Here is a 26969-nt window from a genome sequence, read left to right as displayed (position 1 = left end):
TGATATAAATGTACCTGATGAGAATATTATCATTTGAAAGAGCAGATACAAAAAACAAATACATGTATGATATTGGAATGTCACCCACTGAAGTTATTATTTGTAAAGTTCAAAAGGATTATTTGAAAGTTCAAAGGTCAAATGGGAAATTATAAGTCAATTACGATATTATTGATATGGACTGTGACATTCGGCGGAGGATTGCTTTTTTTGTGCATGAAAATTTGGGAGGGTCACTCTTTTTCTTGCAAACACTTAAGAGCCCAATTTTTCACTCCAGGGCCATAGGGTGCGAATTTGATGAAAATTTTTGGGGGAGGGGAGTCACATTTTACAATTGATGATTTCAGAAAATTTGATTTGGAGGGGGTTGCTTTTTACATTCTGTTTATTGCTCAAGTTCCACCGACCCCCCCCCCCGTAAAATACGAATGCTCCCTAATCGGGAACTATTTTATTCAGCAAGGTTTTGCAAAGCATCGCATCTTGTATGATTGTTAGAAAAGTGATGACTCAGCTTTGAAACTTATGAAAGGAAACATGTAATGTATATAGTTTATTGTTTCTGCCATTGAAAGTGGTTGGAAGCTTGTCTTGTTTCTCCAAACCACGGGGGCACCGTGTCAGAACAATTCTGACACACCTTCCACGCCCGCCCTGGGGACCCCATCACTGTTGTTGACGAGTCCTCAAACGCCTGCCCTTAACCTTTAACCTTGCTGACAAGATGGCGTCCTACGTGGACAAAGACTTCCCCGTGCACGGGCTTCTGCCAAAGAAAGAAACTGGAGCGTCTACTTTCCTTTCAAAGTACCCAGAGTACGATGGGCGAGGTGTTGTGATCGCAATTTTGGATACCGGGGTAGATCCTGGCGCCCCAGGTCTAAAGGTAAGCTACTAACTGACATCAACTTTCCACCGGCGTTGGCGACATCGTCGTTTTGACAACCCACAAGCAACCGAGTTCTGTGTATCGTTCCGTAACAATGCTTAGTCATTGTCAAAGCCCTTTCTTTTCTGCCAAAGACCATTTATTCAAAGGCGCTGTGGTAGGAGAAGAGCCAATGAAAAAGTGTACGAAATATAAAGTGTATTTTGCCATCATGTCGCGCTAGTTTAAACTGAAGTGACAAGACAGATGGGCTACATAATCTGCATCGTTCTACTTCGAGAATATTATAAAGTGAATCACGATCTCATGAAGTCGATGTTCGTACCGTGCTGTATGCTACCCATTCTTTGTGCAAAGCTTGTAGGTTCAAGGTGTTTTGCATGAATACTTGAAGAGGATGTCAACATTAAAATTCCAAACTTGTACAAGTATATTGAGTGCACCGGTCAACCAGGCTGCAAACGTATTGCGTTGGATTCCACGACTCATGGGTATGCTTGTCAAAACACGAACAGTAGAAAAAGAATACTGTGGTCACTATGGTCAAAATAACCAAAAATAGTTATTACAGGACTGGACTATTTTTCCTAAACAATATGAATTCTTTCCTTCATCAAAACGTGACAGTGTAGGTTAACTAATAAACGCAGAGTAACTTATGAAATAATTACTTAAAGTGTCTTTGTATTGATTAATAGGCTTTTATCAAAACAATTTGATTGTTATTCTGTTGAAATATTTTCCAATTTTTTCCAAGAAAATCTATACCTTACTACCAACACTGCTTTAGTTACTTATTCTGACCTTGATTGGGATTACAATGCAATCAAGTGACATCTGTATAAATCATACAAAAAAATTAATGAATATGCTAAATATTTATCCTATGTAAGAATTCTTCTATGACAGAAAGCTCCACCCACTTTCTAGCATTCCTTACCCGCGTTTTGACTTCCTGTAAAAATCACATCTATTTACCTGCCAGACAGTATCACTTCCCCTCCTGCCAAGTCAGTAAAAAGCAGTATTGAGCCAAAACCATATATTTTCACCAATTTGGCTTAGTATGTTACAGCAGCTTTAGGCTGTAAAAATCATGTTTACAGTATGTCTGTCTTCAAGAACCTTCAAATCTTCTGTTAAAATGCACCATATGGAACATGTTTTGCTACACTATTTTTAACCAACTTGACCTTAGGGTGAAATATGAACTTGGCAGGTAAAGGGTTTTATTGTCACAGCACATGGCTACTGTTTATGGTTCATGCGTAGTTCAGTAGTCACCATGTGTAGCAGTTATCAGCTTCTGCTTTCTCAATAGTGCTGATAGTGGTGTTAGGTTTGCTGAGTGCACGCATGTCATTGATGCTTTATACGGAAATTCAGTACAACTTTGTGTTGATTTATTAATATTAGTTACTGCAACATGTGGTCAGATCCACTGGCATGTGATTCTCCATAGCTTCAATCATGGCACTTGTGGTAACAAAGTTACTACATTACTCATTCCTGTGAGAGTAATTTCTGAAAGAATTGTCCAAATTTTTAAATAAATGTTTATTTATGGATACATTTTTGGATCTTTTAACAGTGATGTTATCGGAAATTGACTCTGCTTCAAAAAGCTCCCTATACTAGTAGAGTATACCATGACAGACAACAATTGCATCAATGGTTCTACTCTGGGATAAAAATGACACACGATGTTCCACAGGTTCAGTACAGCCAAGGGATCGCTTGGCAGTACAAACAAGCCCATATGTATAAAGAACTGTGGAAAGACACTTTCTATGCGTGTTTGTGTACATGGTTTTCGTTGTACCGATGTCCATTCAGATTCTTTGTTTTACTCCTGCAGGGCTTCGAAAAATATTACAGCTTTCTGTTAGACATTGAATTCAGTTGATGCTAGGAAATTTTCCCTACAAAACTCAGATATCACTTCTCAGTGAAAATTCACCGAGGTTCAGAAACAACAATGACATATGTTGCAGTGTTTAAAGTTTTATATGCAATTTACTGTTTTTTGTTCACTGTTGATCATAAAATCTAAATCTAGCATTGTTTGCAGACTACTTTTTTTGGTTCACAGAGCCTTAAAATGACCGTGACTCTAAATTTTAGTTGTAATTCTCTCAACCTGTGTACAAAATTGGCTCTGATTTACCTATTTATTTATTTGTTTATTTATTTATTTGACAAAGTGGCTTTCACACAGAAAAGGGCAAAATCAAAAAATTAATGTCACTCAGTAACTTTCACAAACAAAGAAACTGATTGTTTTATTCTTTCAATGTTATCATTAGAAGCAATGTTTGTTCTTGATCGTTGATACACAGCAGGAAAGTTCAGAGTCTGAAGTAGAATATTGAGTGATGATGGATACTAATTATAGCAACGCTTCCAGTGTGCTTTCATAAATCAACCATGTTGTTTGAATTGTTGAACTGCTGATGGAAAGTTAAGAATGCTATGATTATCAAAATTGTTGACGCATTATTCAATGATTAATTTTAGATATAGTAACTGTGGCTTTGTTGGCATGTGTCATGATAAGCTTTTAATACGATCAGGACAGTGATGCTTGAGGTCATACAAATCAATATTTCAAGCACTGATTAATCATATGAAATATTAAATCAGTCATGTGAGACATATTTTGATTCATCTTACAGCCAATATGACACTGTACACTACCTCGCCCCCTTAAAAACAGTTTAGGAAAAACTATATTATGAATCAGAATGTCCACTATTATAACAACCTGGTATAAATTAATTAAAGCAAAGAGATATATCACTAGTACTGAATGCTGAATAATATTGATATGCTGGTAGATGTATGTACCAGTATACATTATCTTCTTAAAGGGCCTTAACTGGTGCATTCACAATAATAGCCTGGTCACTTCAACCTTTGGCAATTATGTTTGATTTCGTACAAAGAAGTATTATACAATGAATGTATCTAGTCTGTAGACCGACTGTCATTTATAATGTTGAGTTGCTTGTTGACTCGATCCATTCCATTTGTGACTTGTGCAGGGTGTATCCTATCTTGTCCAGCTAATTCAAATCATCAAAGGATGTGATAAAATAAAGCTACTGAAGCCTTTGAATGTGACAAGATGTCACATTATTCATGGATAAAAATCTCGGTACACCATTCTGTTCCGATTGATCCGCCTTTCATTGCACAGTCCATATCTCCAACTTACATTGTCAGACCTTGTTATCATTCATGAAAACCTGAATGCAGTCTGATGTAAAAAAATTCCAAGAGACTAGCATCAGTCACGTACATGTATGCATTAAAAAAACACATACCTACTCAACTGTGTTGTTATTGTTGAAAAGACTCCCACTGACTAAAGATCAAATTATGTATCTTATGTAGAAAAAGATGCTAATAATTCACATTATCATAAAAATTTCTACCAATAGCTCTTTTTTCTTATCAGTTTGTTAAGTTTCTTTCACTTTTTAGTGAAATTAGTGTTATGTCAGTATTATTTATTTTCTGTTTGTAAAAATTGCTTGAAATTCTGCCATTATTATGTATAGGGTATAAAATGAATTTATAGATTTCATTTCACATACTGAATCTTATAGATGTAAATCACACAGGGTTAATATTCATTATTCTGAATTCTACATGTAGTCATCTCTCCCTGTACACATGCACGGTCCATTTGTCCTCAATATCACCTCTGGGTGTTCACTCCTCAACATCGCAAGGCACGTGTTTCTGACAAGGCAACACAAGGACATCACACTCGTGACCTTTGTATAGCTGTGACCTTCATTGCTATAAAATCAAATTATACTGAAAAAAGAGGCATTTTCAATCATAATGATGTTGTGGTTATTTTCGAGCAAATTAACCTTGTGCCATGGTTCCTTTCAATATGCAGTCGTAGTACATTTCAAATAATCTGGTTGGACTGCGTACATGGAAATGAGAAAGGCAATATGTGTGGTAAATGTCAGTGCAGGAACAGTAGCAAATCTTCGTCATGATATCTGATGGTTATTTGCTCAGCTTAGGGTGCCTTAATAAGCAGATGTCAACATACAGTACCCCCTAAGACAAGTGTGAAATTTACCAAGTTTATTTCCTCTACCCAATTTCTACAGTGAAACCAAAATAATGGGGACAAGCTTGAAGTTGAAGCAGTAAAAAAGTGTGTCCCTACTACGCTTGGAATGAGACAGTTGAAGACAGACACAGGAGATTACCTTTAATCATTTTGGCAGTTAGTCATGTGTCAAATGTGCATTTACCCGTATGAATAATTTAAAGCAGGGTTATGAATTAAACAACACAGCCACTTGAATGAAGATGTGAAAATCATGAATACAGTTATAAGATTTGATATTCAGTCAAACTCATGGCAATACCAGTGAATTCATACCACCGTAGATTTTGATCTTGTCAGTGTATCTTGATATGAAACTTTGTAGTGTGTTGTTGGAACAATTGATTTTCAGTGTCCAACATTGACTTGGTCCAAGTCTGTGAACAAACACTAATTTAGTGAATGCAATCTAGAGTAATCGCAGTTGATTTTCTGACCGAGATGCAATGGAGTTATCGCAAGTCTGCGGATAACATTCACTCCACGCATGATGCACAAATCCACTACTCAGAGTGTTCACCTCACACAAGTATGAAGGCGGCATAGGATAGTTTTGCTGAATCTCAGTAAAATCATTTCAATAAAAGTAAGATTAATGCATAAAACTTTGCTAAAAAACATTGTTGACAATTATTGTTTAGTAAATATAACAAACAGATGCCGCATTAATAAAAATATTCCAGGAGCCAGACTGAGGCATTTTCAGTTTGGTAAATATCTGACTCTTGCAATGCATCACAATGCAGGTACACATGTACATTGTAGGGCAGGAAGAAAACTCAATGCCTTAGAGTGAGGCAGTTGGGGATACCATGGTTGCTAAAGCATTCTCTGTACCATGATGATAAAATATGATTGAAAGTTATCATTTTGACAAAACTATACAGACCTGTACATTTATACTTTAGATCAGTTGTAGTGTATTTTTATATGTGCATGTGTGTACATGAAATGCATTGCAAATCTTATTATAGTAATAATGATTATTTTTATATTCAAATATTAACAAGTTAATTGGTACAAAATCGACTCATATCTTGTTGTCTCTTAATTTTTTGTGCCATAATTTTTTCAGATCAGGGGATGGTAAAATATATTCAATAGTTTGAATACAGTTTTTGTCGGTTGAATGGTCTGAGTTGAATACTGGTAACAAGAACAGTCATTCCAAAACCATAACCACCATTAAAATCCAAACGCATCTTGCCCTGTACGATGCTTTTATTTGAAGATTGCCAAGCACAAATGACAAGGCTGGTTCAACTGACCAGAAAATGCATATCCCTCCAGGTTATAGTTGAAGTGCAAGATTTCTTTTACTTCTAGGTTGTGTCATCACTGGATATGCACTGGGTACAGGGCTTGTGTCCATAGCAACAGCATCTTGTTCTCTGTCTTTATATTTCATCTGTTTAAAGTACATACCTTTATTATTCATATTTTTAGAAGTGTGGCAAAGATATGGTAAATTCCATTTTTACATTATTTGTGAAAGTATACTCATAAATTATGGTCAACATGATTACCTCATAATAACTGCTTTTCTGATCAATCTGACATTTGCTTTCAAGGTCCGTTCGGTGGCTTCTGTCAGATTCATTCATGTTGTGATGAAATGAGCAATTTTGTCTCATTCACATTTAAAGCCAAATACTAAAAACTGCTGAAATTACCTTGAAAGCTGTCAGAAGAATACCAACACTTTGTGTGAATTGAATAATAGCAAAATAAATCAGATTATTTTAATGCTACTTTTGTACAAAATATCAGTGGCTATGTTATATTAGCATATTTGCCTTTTTATTTTGAAGTTTGAATGAACATTGTACATGTATGCACAGGAGTCGGGAAGGTCTCATTGACACCACGACTCTAGTTGTACAGCAGTGGAACATCGTACTGAAGTGGAAGTTCAGAAGCTCTGAATATGCTGCCATACATTTAGAAATGGTACATTGTCATGAAATAGACCAAGTAAAGCAGAGACCTCACAGATCATAAATAACCCTACATGAGCTGTCCGGATCTGTTTCATTGTCGGTTTAAGTACAGGATGTCATTAGCCAACATTTCTTGCCAATACAATGATATTTATGTTCCCAGTGCAAACTGAACTTGACCTTTCCAGTCATGTTTTATACATGTTTCACAACAGCATGTATACTCTTACAGTATTTCACCTTTTATGTTTGCGAATTATCGTATATCGTCACTGTTGAGAATTAAACTAATAAGCCAAGAGTTTTCATAGAAATTGTAAGTGAATTATATGTACTGCAGTAGTGAAACTTGTCGTCATGACAACATGATAACTAACCAACAACAGTATTAATACCATTTTCTGTTCTGCCATTTTGAAATCTTGCCAAACAGATCATCAGTAGAAGTGTGGCACAGCCAGTTGCTAGCCACACAAGCCATCACAGTGTTTGCATAAAAGAAATCTACCATACATGTATGTACCCTGAGGGAGTGTGAGTAATTCAAACACACCTGTGGCAAAGTAACCTCATTGTGTTTGATTTCTAACCCCTCCCCTTCCCATGAACCTAATCATTGCCGTAAACCAAGGCCCTCTTTACAGCAACAGCTACGCACATTTTGTAGTGGTTCGTAGAGTGGAAATATAGCTTTGGCTCACAAGAATGACTCCTATTTGGAAGTGCAAAAACCGGACATCCAAATCATTATTTGAACTCTACACAAACATGATAAATCACTGATTCAGAAATAGGTTTTTGGAAGTTTGAACTGTTGGTAGGTTTTGAAGAACAAACATTTAGAAACAAAATCTAATTGAGTATCATGTGAAGAGAAAAGATTCTATGGCGTAACTTTAGCATACAGTCTGTTGTAATTTTCACTTCTTCCCCATCATAATCCCCATGTTGAGTTTTCAATTGTCTTGTTCGTGTATCCACAATCCCTTGTTTACTGGAATAATTTTTAATAGCCTGACTTAGGGTCCCTTACTTAAAGGGACAAAGTCGGCCATTTTCATGAATTTTGTTCAATGCGAGATACAATTTATAACGCTTGACATGTTGAAAGATACTGAATGAATGGGTGACCATACACATATTTGACCCCGGTTTTAGACACAATACATGAAACCATCGTGAAAGTGAATTAATGGTCATGACCATTAATTTAACGCGTTTTCGCGCTGGTTTCATTCAACTTGTCTAAAACCGGGTCGAATATATGCATGGTGACCCATTCATTCAGTATCTTTCAACATGTCAAACAATATAAGAAGTATCTCGTATTGAACAAAATTCATGAAAAAATGGCCGACTTTGTCCCTTTAACTTAATAATACAATTTACAGGATCCTTATTGCACATCAAATAATATTTCACTTTTACAAAATGTTTTACCTCCAGTCCATTATCCAATGACACAGTTATGTACTTTGTTCAAATGTAGTTGTTCTCTGAATGAATGAAGAGTGGACTTTAATACATGTACAAATGGCGGACGTACAAACAGCAATGTTTGAACTGACATACTGATATTTTAGGCCTGTTGATGTCGCATTGCGACGACAAATTTCCGAAATAACTTTTTCCAATAATTCATCAGCTGATTCACAGAGCCAAGGAGTTTGCTTTTCAGCAGCTTTCAGAATATCAGTCACATTTGCTAATTGATATTTTGGTGACTAACTACAGGATGTAATGACTAGCCTATTTGGTTGCCTAATGGAAAATGAAGGCCATTCGTCAATATTGCTGATAATTACGTCAATGTGTGAATTAGTCAGATATTTGACAAGAATGCAGTGTGACTGTATTAGTTCAATTCCAGTCTGTTCAATGTAAGATGCATTTTGCAATTATCTCCCGTCCAACCAATGGGCATAGTCAGGAAACGTATCAGTTTATGACCCCAACATGAAGGTTAATTATATTTCTAAGCATGCATCGATCTGAAAATTTTCATCCAAAGTGGACTTGCAATGGATTGGCGGGGAAAATAAGATTTGTATCTCATGCTGGTTAATCTTCAAAGTGTTGCTTAATCCCAAACTTCAGTTAATGCAACAGATCCTGTATCTGTCTTGAAATCTGAAGTCTAATGAATAATGAATGTTTTCTAACACTCTTACAGCTGATACTGCAAGGATGTCACATTCTTGTAGGAGCTATGAGTAGTGTGGAAGTAGAATTGAAAAATGAATATTATGAACTTTATGAAGTAGATTGCTTGCTGCTGATTTCCATTAGTGTTTTCATAGTTTTGAAATTAACATCACATAAAGCTTTCCTTCCCTATGAATTCATTCAGCATGGTTCAAAATTTCGATTTTTTCAACATCAGAAAAATGAAAAGTCCATACAATATTCTTTTTGCTCATTCTTGATGTGTTATCAGTAATTGTTGAGAAAACATAAAAAACTAACGGTCCTTCCAAAGGGACTGTGTAGAAATAGATGAATGGTAGAATTTAGCATTCACCAAGGACTACAGGGTTAAACGTGATTTCTATCTGATTCTTTGACCCAGACACCAAACATTATTTTTCAAAATCATTTTTCTTTCCCAAAAGAGATAAAACAGAGTGCTTCGTTTAGGGATTCAATCCATCTTTCCGTTCAATTCATATATTTCACATATTCTGTTCTTTCTCTTCAACCTCTCTTTAGAAGATTGAGCTTTGAAGGTAGTATGCACCTCAAAAGTGAGACAGTCAAACTCAAGCACACTTTCACCATTCTCTAACCAAATCAAGAATAAAATTCACCAGTCACTGTGAAAAGTTTAGTACTGGCATAGATCCTAGAGAAAAACTAGGGTCTATGGCACTGGAGAAATGAATTATCTAACATTTACTGATAATTTGATATTCAAAATGGTCGTCATCCCTGGGTTAACTCTATGGAGAAAAGTAAAGGTTTAGATTTTCAAAAAACTAAGACAGTGAATATTTTTCCTATTTCAAGAGCTTTAAGATGAGTCCCTACAAATGGTAGACTAGTAAAGTAAAGTGTTGTGAAAATTTGAGAGTCTGAATATCTTTGCCTGAGGTGCATTCTACCTTAAAACTGAAGTCAAGAACAAAGTTGAGTTATGCAGTCTGGACAAAACAATACATTGAATTATTTTAATAGCACAACTTTTGTGAGTTTCAAACAAGCATCCATGGCACCTTTAAAAAATAAATTTGATGTCAGCTGACTATTCATTTACCTGATATGTAAATAAAATTGTCAGACAACAAATATAATGAATACTCACTCTACACTACCTTTGTTCGAGATACATTTGAAAGTCAAATATTATCGTAAAACTTGAAAACAACCACGTGTATCTTTAGATTTTCTGTTTTAAAAAATAAAACCAAGAATAGTATCAAGTACTGTTATAATTCATCTCCCTATACCTGCAAGGAACAGAACACTAGAATGTCACTCAACAGAATTCTCTTCGTCAATAATCTGCAGTACTTCAAGAGTAAAGGTATTAAATGGTAATCTACAGGTTTATTGCCAACAAATCTAATTTTCCTGATTCAATTTAAGCAACTGTTTTTTTCTTTTCAAGTTTTTATTTGTCGACCAACACCATCTCAGTATTTTTTCCAAGTTTGGGAACAGCAGTTTGACAGCATTTGCTACAGTTCTTATTTTGACCCAAATATAATCCTATAATTTACAAATGTTCAGGGAAGCTGATAAAACAATATTTATCTTTGTGAGTATCTGAGATGATGAAAAAATGTTTCTAACTCAGAAGATTTTGGAGAGAAAAGACATAAAGATGTCAATAACATACACAAAGACTTCGCCCACAGGATTTGAAAGATGATGAGTCACTGGAATGGCAATTTGTATGTATTACTTAAAATTTTGAGATACACACATGACATAAGCTGCATATTTGGCAAAGATGTAGATTTATACAATGGTGCAGTGATTACTTCTGAAAAAATAGCCAGCTACAGATGTATAAACTTAGTTGAAATCTGAGTGTTAACTGTCTGTGAGATGAAACTGGTGTTTTTGAGAAATGCCACAAATTCATCAAATATTCAAAAAAAATTATCAGTGATTGAAAAAATAGTCTTTTGCCATTGAATGAGTAAATACATTTATATTGGTCATATATACGTACATACATGCTACATACATATCATATAATATATATATATATATATATATATATATATATATATATATATATATATATATATATATATATATATATATATATATATATATATATATATATTAATTACACAACTTTACAGTGCACTCGTTAGGGAGTATAGGTTTGCAGCAGATATGTATAGCAGTATACCTTGTAAATATAAAAATAATTCATTTAGCTAGAATTTATTGAAGTGTGTTAATGTAAATATTCTATCTGTACAAAATATGCAATGCCTACAATGACTTTTAAGTATGCATAATAGGAAATATCATGTTAGAGTTATACAGTCATTATATTGTTGCTAGAAGCCTGTATAATTATCTGTGTGACTCAAAATGGTAAAATGCCCTGTAGTTAGGCTTTTAAAATGTAATACTGCTTGTGACGTTGAATCAGACTTTGAGAGAGTATCGTACAGGCATTGATATCAGCTGTGAAATGCCAGTGTTTTCGTTAGGGCCACTACCCCGGTAAATGTTAATGGGGTTCCCCAGTCATTTTATCGGGTTCCTTTTGGTTTATCAATGCAATCTGATTAGGGGACAGCAAAAATGTTACTAGGGTTCCCTAAGCATTTACCAATATTCCCCAACCTTAGCAAAAACGCTGAATAGTTAATCATATTGGTTTTTTCAGTTCTCAGAACTACATCAGTACAGCTTGGAGTTACCGTTAGTCCGATCTGATGAAGTGGGCAGAAATCTTACAATATCTTTCCATTGAATGTATGATTGCAATATTTTGTGAATGTTGTATTAAGGATCAACACCTCATCTGTAACAACACTTGGCAAAACTGAAAAAGGGCCAAGAAGTTTTTATGTTTTTAATCTAAATTTATGATGAATCATACATCTAACTAATCTATTGATTCAATTAACCCACAATATGATTAACCATCGCAAAACTTCTAGATAAGACGTGTGGCATCATTACTGCAGGTCATGCTTTTGACTCACAGCAATTTCATCATGTTGTTTTATCACTTTAATTTTGTCCTACAATTACCTTGTATCAAGAATTCTCTTTCACCTCTGAAATTAAGTTCTGCCCAATAAAAATGACTCATGTATATCAGCCTTGAACTTGACCTAGGCACTAAAGCCTGCTGGATAGTGTTGTTACTTGTAGGCTATTACTCAGCTCAGCACATTGCTTTGTCAGAGCTGAGGGCTTAACCATCCTATGCGTCTCGTAAAACCAGAGCAATTTGATGTGACTGTAATGAGGATGTGTGGATGAAGAACCGTAGCAGGGATTCCATCCAAATCCATTTTACACAGCTGAGTTTGTGAAACAAGGAATGGTTTCCATTCATCTTTATCATCTTGAAATTGTGTTTGTAACGATGACACAGAACTTTCATCTGTCACTGTGTGCAATGCCATGGAGATGACCTTTTTCGATATGTTCAAAAAACAAGGTTGTCTGTGATAGTGAAATTTTCAAATGTCACTATACATGCAAAATTTTCTGTGGACTTTCAGAAATTAATCATGAAAATATACTGAAATACTACAGTACATGTACAACTTTATGCACTACCAATGTTTTAATGTAATTATACTTCAAGAAATTCATGTCAGGAGATCCAACCACCAGATGCAGGAGTAAACACAGGTACAGTGCAGACAAAATTTGACTGCATTTCTGTCAATATAGGGAACCTCACACACATTGTATTAACAAACCAGCAATAGGAATCAGTAAGTAGCACACACCCATTAAATTGTCCCTCTGGTCTCTGTGAAATAATTGCTCCTAAAATTACGTAAGCCATGTGACAAAAAAAAAAAAAACAGTTTTGAAATAAAATAGTATTTTGATGACATTTCTCCATATGTCAGAGAGGCTCTTAGTGCAGAAATTTCTGATGTGATATGCTCTTTGAGTTCAAACACTGGAGGGAAAAATGTCTTTGTTAATGCACCTCTGTGCCACAGTTCTACACAAATATGTGAGCATTTGACATTTTTGGACTGTTTTGTTGGAACAGTGTAATGGATAAAATTCTTCGTATGATACATTGTAGCATACAGTGAGTGTGACAGTCATCCTCCATCTGCAAGAAGATATACTGGTACAACTGTCTTGTGCTGAGAGCAATCATTGTGAAGTTTTTCAGCCAAGAATGAAACAATGATCATGTTTATATGGTACGCATCAGTTATTGCTTTTCATTGCAGAGCAAATATCTCAGCATTTCATTTCTTAACCTGAATATACGATTTGTTCTTAGTGCATTAACCACAAAAACTCTACAAGTACTTGTGATATTTGTCATTGGTCAAATTTTCACCCCTGATGGAGCAAAGAATATCTTGCGTTCTCATCAATCATTCGGTTATGTCAGTAGACGTATTTTACACTCCACTTTGCAGAAAATTTCACCACTCTGTTGGCTCTCCCAACTAAATTTTCATTTATCATAAGCGACAGTTTAATGATGTAGGCCAATTTTCTCATAAAATGTCCACAGAAATAATGGAAAAATATACCGTGTTTCAATCCAAAACAAGCCTATGAGTAATGGAAATTATCCAATGCACATTGCATAGAAACTTCATAAGCGAAATTTTTATACCCTCTCATATTTTTGAAAGCTAATGAAATTCTGTTGTGCAAATTGTAGCGTTATTGATGCATACATCACAGGCATATTAATTATGTCAGTATCAATTTCACTTAATTGGTTATTAGCTACTATAGACTATAGTCTATAGAAGCTATTGGGATGGGTATCCGTCCGGCGTCCGTCGTCAGTCTGTATGTATGTATGTATGTATGTATGTATGTATGTATGTATGTATGTATGTATGTATGTATGTATGTATGTATGTATGTCCATTTGTGAGGCGTCCGTCCACTCAAATATCTTGAGAACCGCAGTACTTACTGATTTGATATTTGTTGTGTACCGGTAGATGAAAAATATGATTTTGAGAAACTATTTTTTTTAATTTTTTGATATTGTTGAAAATAGGCAAATTAATGCCAAAAAAGGTGTTTTTGGTAAAAAATCTTCTTCTTCATAACCGCTGGTCAGACAGCTTTGTTATTTGGTATACAGGTCCCTAGGGATAACCCAACTTAGATTTGTTCAAATTGTGATGAAATATGCAAATGTGTATTTTTAAGGAATTTTTTGTCATTTTTGGTCAAAATTTGACTTACATTGTATGTAATTCTTGTACTGTATAAACCCTATCAATTCACCCAGAAAAAAATAATTAATATGATTTTAAATAATTGAATTAATTAGGAAATCATCAAAGCCAAAATAATTTTAGTGTGGAATTATCAGAAAGTTCAACTTTTTTTGACAGTTCATAGTGAAATGCTTAACATCTTGGAGGATTAAAACATGTAAAGGCAACTTTCCTGAATCCCAACTTTGATATATTCTGAACCACCATTTATGTTATCTAAAAGAAATTGCTCATAATAGTTTGTCATGATAGGGTGGTCAAATAAATAGAGATAGAGAAAGTTCTAATTTCCATTTATGGTTGACTTGGTAAGGATAAAATAAGATTACTTTTTGAGGAAAAAAATAGAGTGGTCAATTAAAAGAGTGGTCAAAGTGATAGGGTTTTTATGGTAAAGCTGAGCTGTAAGATTCCTCGTGCTATTTATAGCAATTATGCAATCTGTGTAAACAGTGCAATGAAAGTGTAACATGATTCCTTATAATGCTTTTGATGACCTTGAACTTCTTAAGTTACAAACATTTGTCTCTTCAGTGTGCTTTCTCTGAGTACGTACTGTCTCAACTTATTCAACAGAACTTACTTACAATGTTAATTTGAAAGTTAAAATATGCTTGGTTAATAGGATGAAAATACTGATATTAAAAGATAACCTGCTCAAGATTCTTTATAACCTGACAGATACGCTGTTTTTTTATGACGTAAATCTTGATTTAAGCAAGTCTTGTTACTTTAATTAGAATGTAATTAACTCTCGTTTATTTGCTATTATAGACTAATATAGTCTCATGAAATATGCAAATCTGTATTTTTATGGAAATTTTTTCCCTTTATGGTCATGCCATCCTGAAATGAGCTATCAAAGATATCCACCTTCTTCATCAATACATGTGTCACAAAAGGTTATTCTCTACAAAACACAGCAGAGCTCTGTCAACTGTTGAGTCGCTTGTTTTTTTCAAAACCGCTGGTCAGACAGCTTTAATATTTGGTTTACATGTCCCTAGGATGACCTTAGTGAGATCATTTCATACAGTCAGGAAATACTTAATTTTGTATCCATGTCTATGGTAGCTTCAGGGACTTTGGCCCTATGTTTATTTTATAGATTGGAAGAACAGATTTTAATATTCCATGTTTAAAATACATGACCTCCATCTTGGAAGATACGGCTATGATGTGAGACATCCACAGTTTAAAGCCATTCAGCATCAACATTTGATGGCATACAAACAGTAAGGAAAGAAAATCAATAAAGAAATCGTTCCTCCATATTAGGTTGTGAGTGCAATCCCACAATGCAATACCACTGAACAACCCGCAGCAATCATGTATCTGAACGCCATAACATTATAATTTTTCCTCTGTCAATTTGAAATTCAATTGTGATTATAAATTTAAAAGACAAGGATGGTTATGTTTATCATAATCATGGTGGTGGTGGTAGTTTGGTCATTTTGTCATAATTCTTCTTTTCCTGAATTAGAAAGTTTTTGTCATGGCATGGACATTACTCATGTTGCATTAAAAATATATGATATGAAACTTAATGGCCCTGATTGGCCCAAGGTTGTACAGCAGAAGGGCCCGAGCGTGCGAGGGCCCATACGCCATACGACCAAGGGCCGCAAAAGCCCTATCAGGGCTGTAAAGGTTTTATCATATACCTTATGGAATGATAAATATGTAGTTAACATAATATTCAACATTGTTTAGGAGATAAAAATGCGTCCGATATCAAAAATTCATTGCCATTTGTGTCAGTTTTTCAGAAATATGATAGCTGCTTCCCGTCGCGGATTGACATACCGGTACATAATGACGTAATTTGTTTACCTGCAGAATTCTAGAATGCGCAAAGCAACACCCGTATTGTACGTGACCAACAGAGATCAAGGCTGAAATTGAGGTGTAAGAAGGACAAAAGCGTAACCAGGATCGAGATAGTTCAGAAATGCACGTGATTGCCCATATTTGGGCACCGGGCCAGGGCGTGATACGTAAAAAAATTGCACGGATCTGAGGGCGCTTTCTCCCATAGCTTTACACAGGCATGTGAATGTAGGTATATGATAAGATGGTATAAAGCAAAAATTCACAAATAGATGAAATAATTTAACAAATAACAAATCTGAACTGAGATTTTAAGTTTCTCTTTTGCTCAAATATAAACGAATTTCATCAATTTTGCGCATTTGTAATATTATAAATATGCACCTCAGGTTGTTCTGTTCAAAATTTCCTGGAATGAAAAATGACAAGATAGTCTCCTTTGATGGGAAACCATCTGAAAAATGTTTACTTAAAGATGCTAAAAAAATGATGAAAGTCACAGTGGCTGTAAATGAACCAATCTTCTTGAGTGCAAATACAGACGTGTAAATATTAAAAGTGTGACACAAAACTGCCATTATCAAACCTAAAAACAATCAAATAAATTTGATTTTTGTGGACTGTGTAATTAAATAGTGTGACATTGACCTCTGAGATGATTCATTCCATCACTGTCAATGCGTAGCTTCTCATCAAGGTGATTCAGTGACATATTTTAAGGCTTTCTATAATTCATTATCACTCTTCGTGTCATTTGGATCGTACTCTGCGTACAGCACGAATGAGAATATCGTCTTGGTGAACGCAATAAAATATGCATGGAAGTTAATGATTGAATAAATTTCCCATCATTACGAATTATGAGCCAATTGTTCAGTTCAGTGTAATATTTATGAAAGTGCTCACTTTCATTTTGTTTTGTAACACAGACCTAAAAGAATTTGGGTATAAAAAAGAAATTTTAGCTTCAAGTAAATATGTATTTTTGTGACATTCTCTTTAGTTGGTAAAATTGTTGAAAATGATTCAAGTTTCTTGAAATAAACTATTTTCATTGATTTTCACGTGCCATTGCAATTTAAAGTACGTGGTAATCCACCGGCCCACTGTATGTATGAGCCAAAATAGGTCACATTAAGAAGGTACAAAACATTCAATCATCATACAAGCAATAATGAACTTGTTTTGTAGTATTAGTGATGCTACAATAGCGAATACAAAACACTTGTAGACTTTATCAAAAAAAAATAAGACAAACCCTTTCATTTTCATACACATACAGGCAGCTGGCCTGACTGACAGATAGACAGATGCAATAAACACTCATATCTGTGTAGTTTCCTATGCTGTTTACCAAGCACCAAGAGATAAGAAATAATGAAGATTAGCAGTAGTTTGGTTTCAAACAATATGCCTTAATTTGAAGTAAAACAAAATTACATCGTAGAGAAATAAAGTAAATGATCATAAACTAACCCTAAAGAGAAAAAATATTATTTCTCTGATTTTTGAGGCAAGGCAATAAAAGGTGGCAAGGTTGCTTACAGATTTATATACACCGGTATTATTTCCGCCCAATAATGATATGACATTGAAATTTTGTAGTCTCTGCAAGTATATGGTATGACATTGAAATTATGTGGTCATGACAAGTGTGTTTTATGACATTGACTAGGCAGTCACTGCATGTGTATATTTCAGAGGAGGGAAATAAACATTCAATATTGTCATCAACAAATAGAGATATCAGTACTGGCTGATGAAGCAACAAAAAAGGGATTATCCTCTTTGAAAAATTGTAATGCAGATATACTCGCAGCTGATTAGTAGATATATTTGTGAAAATTGACTTTGCAATGTTGAAGCTACAATGTCAAGGTCCTTGAATTCTTCCCTTGCCTGAAGAATAATGTCCAGTAAGTGCTGACCCTCTGAGATAAAAGACGCCTAAGATAAAAAGATGATTAACTTCAAGGATGACAACCCTTTCAGCCTGAGGTTTCAGATCAATTCTTGTCACAGTTTTCTCTGGTCAAGGTAAAGTGAAAATTGATTAATTTTGTGTTCTTTTTTCTGCATCTTTCTCAATTACTCACATGCTCACAGTAATGTAATTCCTGTGTGGATGAAGTTAAACTCTGACTTCTTTCACATTCTCACCATACTGTGCAATATAAACGCAACTTTACCTTTCTTGAAAGGTCAGATAAAACTAGATAAACCATCATATTTGAACGTCTTTGAAATGTTGTGTAACCATAGCAACACTTGCACATTATGCCTGCTTGCAAATTTCATAGCTATATAATCTTGATAATAGGATATTGCAAGATTGTTTACCCAAAGCTTGCAAATAAGATTATATCTTCAAGCAAAGAATATGGTATTCTGGAATTGTAGATAGCTATACAGAAAGAACAGTGTGTTGAAGTACCGTCCCCAAGAAGTATACACTCCATTACACTGTGCCAAGACATATGCTCACATAGCTCAGACTATAAGATTGCCACTGATGAATGTTTAATCTTCTGAACCATGGAACCGTTTGGATCTTCGAACTGCAGACTTTTCTGAGAGAGTCGTTAATTTTTATCCATTTTGCAAGATGTTAGCCCAAGTATAAGTTCAAAAGATTTCACAAAAACACGATGCCAGCTTAACTTCTGCTTGTAGCAGTACCATTTCTGTCTTATATTTATTACCAGTAGTTGTCAATAGTCTAACTCACCGACACTGTCTATCTCTCCATGTCTCAGTGTCTTCTGGGTAACTCCTGAAACAGTGACTTTAACAGTTCTGTACTTTCTTTACCAAGTCACAACAAGAAAAAAAGGTAATTTTAAATTCGAAAGAGATGAAAGGTTTAGAATAAAAATCTATATAATTCACCAACAGGCAGAAGTGATTGACAGCAGAAATCTTAAAAACACCAACCGTGAAAACAATTCTCAAAAACACAAACTTTACTCAGAGAAACAGGAAAAGGATGAACTGACATGAAATGAAGTTAGAAGAAGTGGGAAAAAAAATCAGTTATCAAAATTGTGATCAGTGTTTAGTTAATCTGGCATTTTCTTCACACATCTTAGGCAAAATAGAAATTTTGAATAAAGTCGAGACAAATGGTGAGGACGAGACAGAATCAGTTACAGTATTTTTTGAAATTTACAGGTCATCGCAACTTTCCATGTGTGATGTTGTCTAACTCTGTAGTGTATAAAATCACAAGCTTGGTTTAACCCCAACAGTTGCAAGTAATGTCATTGAAGGGAAGACATATAGCCAATTAGATGTAAACAGGGAGATGAAATCTTGCATTGATCAATATGACAGGAGATTTCAACCATGTAAAGATAAAATGTAAAAGTCTTCCTCCTGTAAGACTGACTCATAATATTGTCAGAGTTCTATCATTAATATGTAAAAGTAAATATTTGTCTGAAAACTGTGACAAGATTTCAGACCTTGCATCAACAGGAATGATGAAATTGTCACTTCAATACCGTCAACTTTCTGACTGCAAAGTCTAAAAATAATATGTCAGTGGATCTGACCTCAAGCAGCAGTAATAAAGACTGGTGAACAAAAGAACAAGAAAAATTGTCAGAATTCCGTTCATCAACAGGAAATATTGTGCACACATCGCTATATTTAATATAAACCTAGATTCATAATCATCACAAATCATCGTTTTTATTACCGTCATCTTTCCGAAGCAGGTTTTTAGAGGTCGCAGATATACTGAAAATATTTGCATACTGATACATGCAGTTAACATTTCTATCCCATCTAAATTGTGAAATTTGTATTACAGTTTTCTGTTTATCTTTTTCATAAAACTAAAAATCTCTACAAAAGCTAGGGGCAAGTAATGCAATGGTATTTTGTCATTTTGAATCGACTTTTCTTCAAATCCTTTGATAAACTGAATGAAAAAAATAGAAAGGGTCAGACATTTCAGCTGAAAGCATCATGATGAACTATTGGATAGTCTCGTTACTCAGTTTGTTGCCATGACAACAATTCTTACAGTATGAGGTGTGCTGAATATAGAATTTAAGGCTAAAGATAGATTTTTCAAAGTTTATAATATGAGTGATTGGTACTGTTCAGTTCAAGGTGTTCAAAATCAGAATAAAAAGGTACTGACAAGTTCCCTACAATGCATATTTGATATACATTATTATTACCAGGTCAAGTCGGTCAAAATCACAATGTTTGTATCTGTCTTGGCTTGACAGTCCAAGTGAAAATCATGTTATGTACATGTATGTCTTTACAGAGATGAAATCATATCTATTTATGTTTTATATAAGGGTCTCCCAATAGTCACTTCACATCAAAACCACATATACAGGATGTTATTTGTTTTAAATAAGGGTCTCCCAATAGTCACTTCACATCAAAACCACATATACAGGATGTTATTTGCTTGACTTGTTTTAACCCTCTTGACCTGATCATGTCATGTGACCCTTGCAGTGAGAGGGTTAAAGTGATGCACATCTTGATAAATACTGGTGATCAGGTGACACATTTTTTACCTTTTTCCTTTGTTTGAAATAGGAAATTCATAAAATTCCTTGTCCTTAATCTCTTGTATGATTATAAATTATTCTTGTAACTAATGTCATTTGAAATTTAAATCCTCATTATCACGGTGTTGCTGAACTCGTTTTTTCTAAAATTTTAAACGATTGATGGTCTGCATGTATTAAAAACTAATCAGTGTTTAGGAATCTTCAAACATGTCACATAGTGTTTTATATTCAGTGCAGGCAAAAGTCAGATTTTCTTCCAACGCTATAGTCATGCATGCAGCGTAAAAGTACTAAGGGAAGCACCACTTGATTTCTTGGGGGGGGATGGGTATGGCAGCAAATTTTATCTTTCCATCACTGTGACAGAAAATTTTATTTTGCTATTGTCAGTCCTGCATCAAATTATTTTTTCCATATGCATAAGCAATGGAACACTGCTGGAACAATTTTTTCCTACGCCATTACAGGAGCAAATTATTGTTTTTTGTTCTTCACTTCCCAACAATTTTCAGAAATCCCCTGCTACCAGAAATCAAATGTTCCGCCTTTAGTATTCTCTATGCCTGTTTTACTGTTTTATGAGCTACACACACTGAAATTATTAAAAGTCATCTTCCCTATCTATTTGTCCCTTCTTTTACATAAAATGTCTATAGGCAATTTTCACCGTTCTTTGAAATCAGGAGGAAAGGTACGTGTCATACATGTACCTTATGAGAGAATATTACCAAAGGATTAAAATGGGAATACCGGTACAGTAACTAAAAAAAATTCACCTGAATATTTATTTCCTTTGGTTGACTGGATTTTATACAGAACACTTGTATAACTACTGAGTGACTAGGTCGATGTTAAAGATAAAGTTTACCATATTGGTTTTCTTTTTTCACCAAATAAAAAATAAGCCTTTATAGGGTAGTTTTACAGTTTTAAGCTTCACCGCCAGTAATGCGGAGCTTATCAAATAGTGGAAGCATTTTGCAGTCAATGGAAAAGTACACTGACTATTAGAGTAACAGTCATAGCCAAATTGGTTTTAAAAATTTTAAAAAAAGGTAAAAAATAAGAAAAAGTTACCAGATCATGTGTACCAAATGTCAAGGACCAGAAACAAATCTTTCTTTTGACCCAACTCAAACAGCAATAGTTCAGTGATTTTAGCAGTATTAAATTTGAAAGGTCAAATTCTGATCAGCAAGCAGACCATCTAGATTACTACAATATTGAAATTTACCCTTCTTTAAATTGTCCTCTATAAAGTCCGTTACTGTTCACACACTGTGGTTTTCACGTGAAGTGATCAATCACATCCAGGTCATAGTGCAAGAGTCAGGGATCAAGTAGGACCCAGCAAGAGCTGTTCAAATGAAGCTTCCGTTGTGATACAGCTACTGATCCATGAGCAGAACTCTACATGTGTTCAGGCATTGAGCTAGAAACGGTGGTTCAGGTATCAGTAAGGACCATGCAAATCACTTCAAAATTGGATTTGTGCTGGCAGGAGCGTTGTTTTTGAAATGAGTTTTACAGAACAATAAAACTGAAAGACGTGTTTAAATTCTGCATGATAGGCCAGTTAAAAACCATAGTTATGTACATTGTACTGCAGTATCTTTTACATTTGCTGAAAACAAGGTAAAAGTTTCTGATTTCTGTTGTTGTATTTACGTACCAATAATTTTAATACCACCATCAACACATGACATTAAAAAATTCTGCTGTTGGAAACCACAGTCACTGTGATAGAGTTTCAATGCCGTGAAGCGTTACTTCAGTTTCTTGAACCAAGACCAATTGCTACAATGTACTTTTTTCCTTCATCAAATCTTAATTTTCTATCAGAGTCATCTTGTTACATTCTACAGTGCAAATTGTGAGCATGATGATGATAAGTTTTGTGGTTTAATGGCCAATATTCGGCCTACATGTAGGTTATTCAGTGGGTCAATATTCAGCTTAGGTTATTCATTGGGCCAATATTCGGCCAGCTTATTCATTGGGCCAATATTCAGCCAGGGTTATTCATTGGGCCAATATTCAGCTTAGGTTATTCATTGGGCCAATATTCGGCTAGCTTATTCATTGGGTCAATATTCAGCCTAGGTTATTCATTGGGGCAATATTCGGCCAACTTATTCATTGGGTCAATATTCAGCCTAGGTTATTCATTGGGGCAATATTCGGCCTGGGTTATTCATTGGGCCAATATTCAGCTTAGGTTATTCATTGGGCCAATATTCAGCTTAGGTTATTCATTGGGCCAATATTCGGCCAGCTTATTCATTGGGTCAATATTCAGCCTAGGTTATTCATTGGGGCAATATTCGGCCTAGGTTATTCATTGGGCCAATATTCGACCTAGGTTATTCATAGGGTCAATATTCAGCCTAGGTTATTCATTGGGGCAATATTCGGCCTGGGTTATTCATTTGGCCAATATTCGGCCTAGCTTATTCATTTGACTCAACAAAGCCTAATATTTTTCCAAACCAGACAGTTACCAAGACAACAGATTCCACAGTGTACGCAGGCATTTTCCATTTCTGCATTTGAATGTTGGTTTGTTTTGCCTTGATGACAACACAGTCACACCAATGAAGACAGGATTTCTAGGAATTTGACATTTAGCTGTCATTCCAAAATGTCAGAGCTGCAAGGTTTTGCTTGGGATGAACTCCACCAACCACACAGCTTTCAATCTTGATAAATTCTTGTGTTTTGTCATCTCCCAAATTTGAAGTTCCTGAGGACATGACACTGCACCAATTATCAGGCTTTAATCACCATTTCCGTGTTACTAATTATAAATTGCTGTACATCATGCCAGTGAATGCTGTTGTTTAATTCTCAGTTAGTTCTAGTACTGTCATCTACTCAAGTCTTTCTTCCCATCATCAGTAATAGATCACCATGGAAATGTATTGTCATGGAAACATAATGTACAGTTCAGTTACAGAAATTCTTACTGTGGCATGTTTCTTAGGTAGATAGTTCAGTTCATTATGAACTGAACTGTAAAAAAATGTAATTTGTGTAAAATTTGCAAGTTTTGATATATTATTAAGTGGCAATGTATGAATGTTACCAAAGTGTAACTTAAACCTATGTGAACCCTGAGCCAATTACTGACTGACTGTGTAACCTCCATTATGTTCAATATAGAAGCGTCATCATTGCATAAATTGAGATGGATTTTTTGTTAGGATTTCATTGAATATCATGTAACTGAGAGTTTTGCCTAGCCTTCGGTATTTTGAAAAGTTAATGGTTACTCTAATGATACTGTACTGTTAATGTAAAATTTTTTGTGACAAAATCATTAGCGCATAGGTTTCATTGCTATGGCAACACTGCACAGATAGATCGGGGATTCCATATGATGTCATGGTTACTATAATGCAATCAAGAAAGTTGTTGAAATTTTACAAAATAGTTTAGAAATTCCATGTGTTAGAACAGTGAAAGTGATGAAAACCATGGCACTGACCATGAATGACTGTAATAAACACAGGTACAAGACAAACAAAAGTTATGTCAACAGCAGTCACTTTCATTCTTTCAATACCTGTGTAGTGAAAAATGTACAATTACAACTACTGTAACCAGTGTAAGGCTTTTCTTCAGAGAACAGTAATGAACACAGTTTCTAACAGATCTCAATTGGTGCGTCTTCCACATGAGATTGTTAGAAAAGTAAGCATGCAATTTTCATGAAACACAGGTGTTGGTTGAATTTTATGACATACCCGTGGTATTGTTCATAGATAGCATAGAGAAAATTGGGTTTATGCTCCAACTCAAAGTAGAAATCATCTGAAACCTTTCAGTTTTATACATTTACCCATACCAATATTTTGTCAAATGAAAATTTTTAAACATTTCCTTTTAATAACGCCAAGAAACAAATGGCCTCAGTGAATTGTAAAAAAACAAGAATAACAAAGGATATTGCCTAAAATTTACCTGTATTTGATATTCGAACTAGCATTTAGAATTTGTCACCAAGAAGACAGCCTGGAGCACTGCCTAATGTAACTCCAAGCTCTGTGTCAGAGACTGTACATACAAAAGCAAGCTTTCATGTGCAATCCTGTATGGACAATATAATGCTGCTGTGAAGATATATTTATGCTTGAGTTAATACATGAGAAATTTTGCCAGACATTAATTTTGAAATATTTTCTTGGTCAGTTTTTTTGATATTCTTTGTTTCCTCTCCGTTCTGCATTGCGTTTGTATTCTCCCTGATGTATTGGGAGTTTTTATTTGGCTGTGTGCCTTTTTGACTGGTCCAGTAATTGAACAAACACATGAATAATTTTAAAATGAAATAAATAAATAATAAATAAATAAATAAATAAATAAATAAATAAATAAATAAATACAAAATTTAACCGTGCATAAAATCTATTTCTCTGGATTGATTCAGATTGGTACCAGTTACAGTACTTCTGATGAATCAGTTCTTGGAACAAACACCATGAATAATGATGACCTTTTATCGTACAAATCATTGAAAGCAATCATTTTCTCAAATTTGTGAGGCAATGATGGACATTTATTATTTATACGTCTTTCCAAGAATATGTTATTTGGACAATTCAGTGATGAAATTGTCCCATTTGGTGTATCTATCAATTTTTGCAGTTCAGTAGTTTGGGTTAACTTCACTGTATGTGAATATTTTATGATCTTCACAGCATTGCCCATCAGGACATAGAGATGTAATTTACTCACAAGGTCTATCAGAAAGCCAAATATGTTTCAGGGATTAAAAAGAAAGACACGGACAGTATGACGCCATGAGGTACATTGTCACCTGTATGTACACTAGAAAGTACCGGGTATATGGCACTAAGGCGCTAGCCATGCATGTTGAACATCTCTCTGAGTATCTAGCAAATTGATATTTCTGAACAAAAATAATGTATCACCTGTAACTACAACCTTTTAGCAGAGAACACCCTGTATATTAAGAATCTCAAAAAGCAGGTCTTTTTGACCGTAGAGAGCCCTCACAGTTTGTGCCACTCATGATAAGTGTCAGTAATTGAATGCTGATCATGTATGTTTCCGGTTTTGAAAGAATATTTGATAACTTTTGGTAGATAAGACTTTAAAAGGATTGAATTGACTTTGTTTCAAATCATTTTGCGTATTCTTGTTTCATGTGAGATGTTGTTTATCTTGTTCTGCTCACTGAAACATGTTGAATTATGAATCATCAAAGCTTTTCTTACATGTGTATACACATAAAATGTAAATATGCTGATAACATTATTTCTGGTACAACACAAATTACATCATTGAAGCACATCTTAAATCTACCGTACAAGTTGGTAGTAGAGATCTGACAACTGAGAATGAAGCACGTTTCAGTAAGCAAAACCACATGAATAGTTGCTCACACAAAACAAAAATAACTGAAATAGATTACTAATAAAGAGAGCAACTATGTTCCTCTAACTTTGATATGAGATTGCTTCATGCATACATGTATGTATTAGATAATGTTGGACATTTACTGCTGGCGCAAATAAACTTGGAACACCGAAGTCCCTATATACTTAGGAAAACCGCTGGCGATTTCCCTATATCGCCAAGTGATTAGCCAAAGCGGTATCGCTAGTGAGTTAGATCATCTTACACTTTGTTTATCGAAAACACTGCGGGGTGCCCATGCTGTGTCTCATAGACAAAACGCCTTAGCAGAGGCCGTTCAAATTGCGTGAACGATGGTACAATAAAGAATTGACGTTTTGAGTAAAGTTACGTTGGTAAATTTCAATGACCAGGAAACCTACATCTGATTTTAGTCATATTGGTCCGAAATCAACTCGCCCGTTGTTTGAGTTTACACGTTCGTTCGTACCGCGTTCCCCCCCCTGTCGATTTAGTCTGTAAATATTAATTATGGATGGTATAATCGAGACTGTCTATGATTTTATCAGTTATAACAAAAATATTTCGATAGATTGACTAACACAACCAAAATTTTAAGCATTTTTCTTCAACTTTAAAAATAAGTCATCGCCTGGACATCGCCGTTTTCGTTGAAAATGCTCCATTTGGCATTAGTCGAATATGAACGCTCTTGGCCGTGTACTGCCTGAGAGATGGCTACTTCTTTAGCTACTTTTTTCAGTTCCGGTAAAGATATCGCCAACTATTCCTTTCAGTGCACAGTGCAAGTCTGTTTTA

The 26969-nt window shown here is 34.8% G+C and overlaps 1 protein-coding gene across 2 annotated transcripts in view; it reads left to right on the top strand.

Moving 5' to 3' along the window:
* Positions 1 to 704: 704 nt before the first annotated feature.
* LOC139119457 (tripeptidyl-peptidase 2-like) overlaps positions 705 to 26969 on the top strand; it is an 80627-nt gene continuing 54362 nt past the window's right edge. For both annotated transcript variants that reach the window (XM_070683279.1, XM_070683278.1), the window contains exon 1: positions 705 to 889. In XM_070683279.1, the coding sequence (XP_070539380.1) occupies positions 728 to 889 (162 nt within the window). In that variant the 5' untranslated portion in view covers positions 705 to 727. The remainder of the gene's footprint in view (positions 890 to 26969) is intronic.

This window comes from Ptychodera flava, chromosome 19, assembly GCF_041260155.1.
Source record: "Ptychodera flava strain L36383 chromosome 19, AS_Pfla_20210202, whole genome shotgun sequence".
NCBI classification, from domain to species: domain Eukaryota; kingdom Metazoa; phylum Hemichordata; class Enteropneusta; family Ptychoderidae; genus Ptychodera; species Ptychodera flava.
The sequence above is the reverse complement of the archived record's forward strand: the minus strand, read 5'-3'. Positions and strand labels throughout refer to the sequence as shown.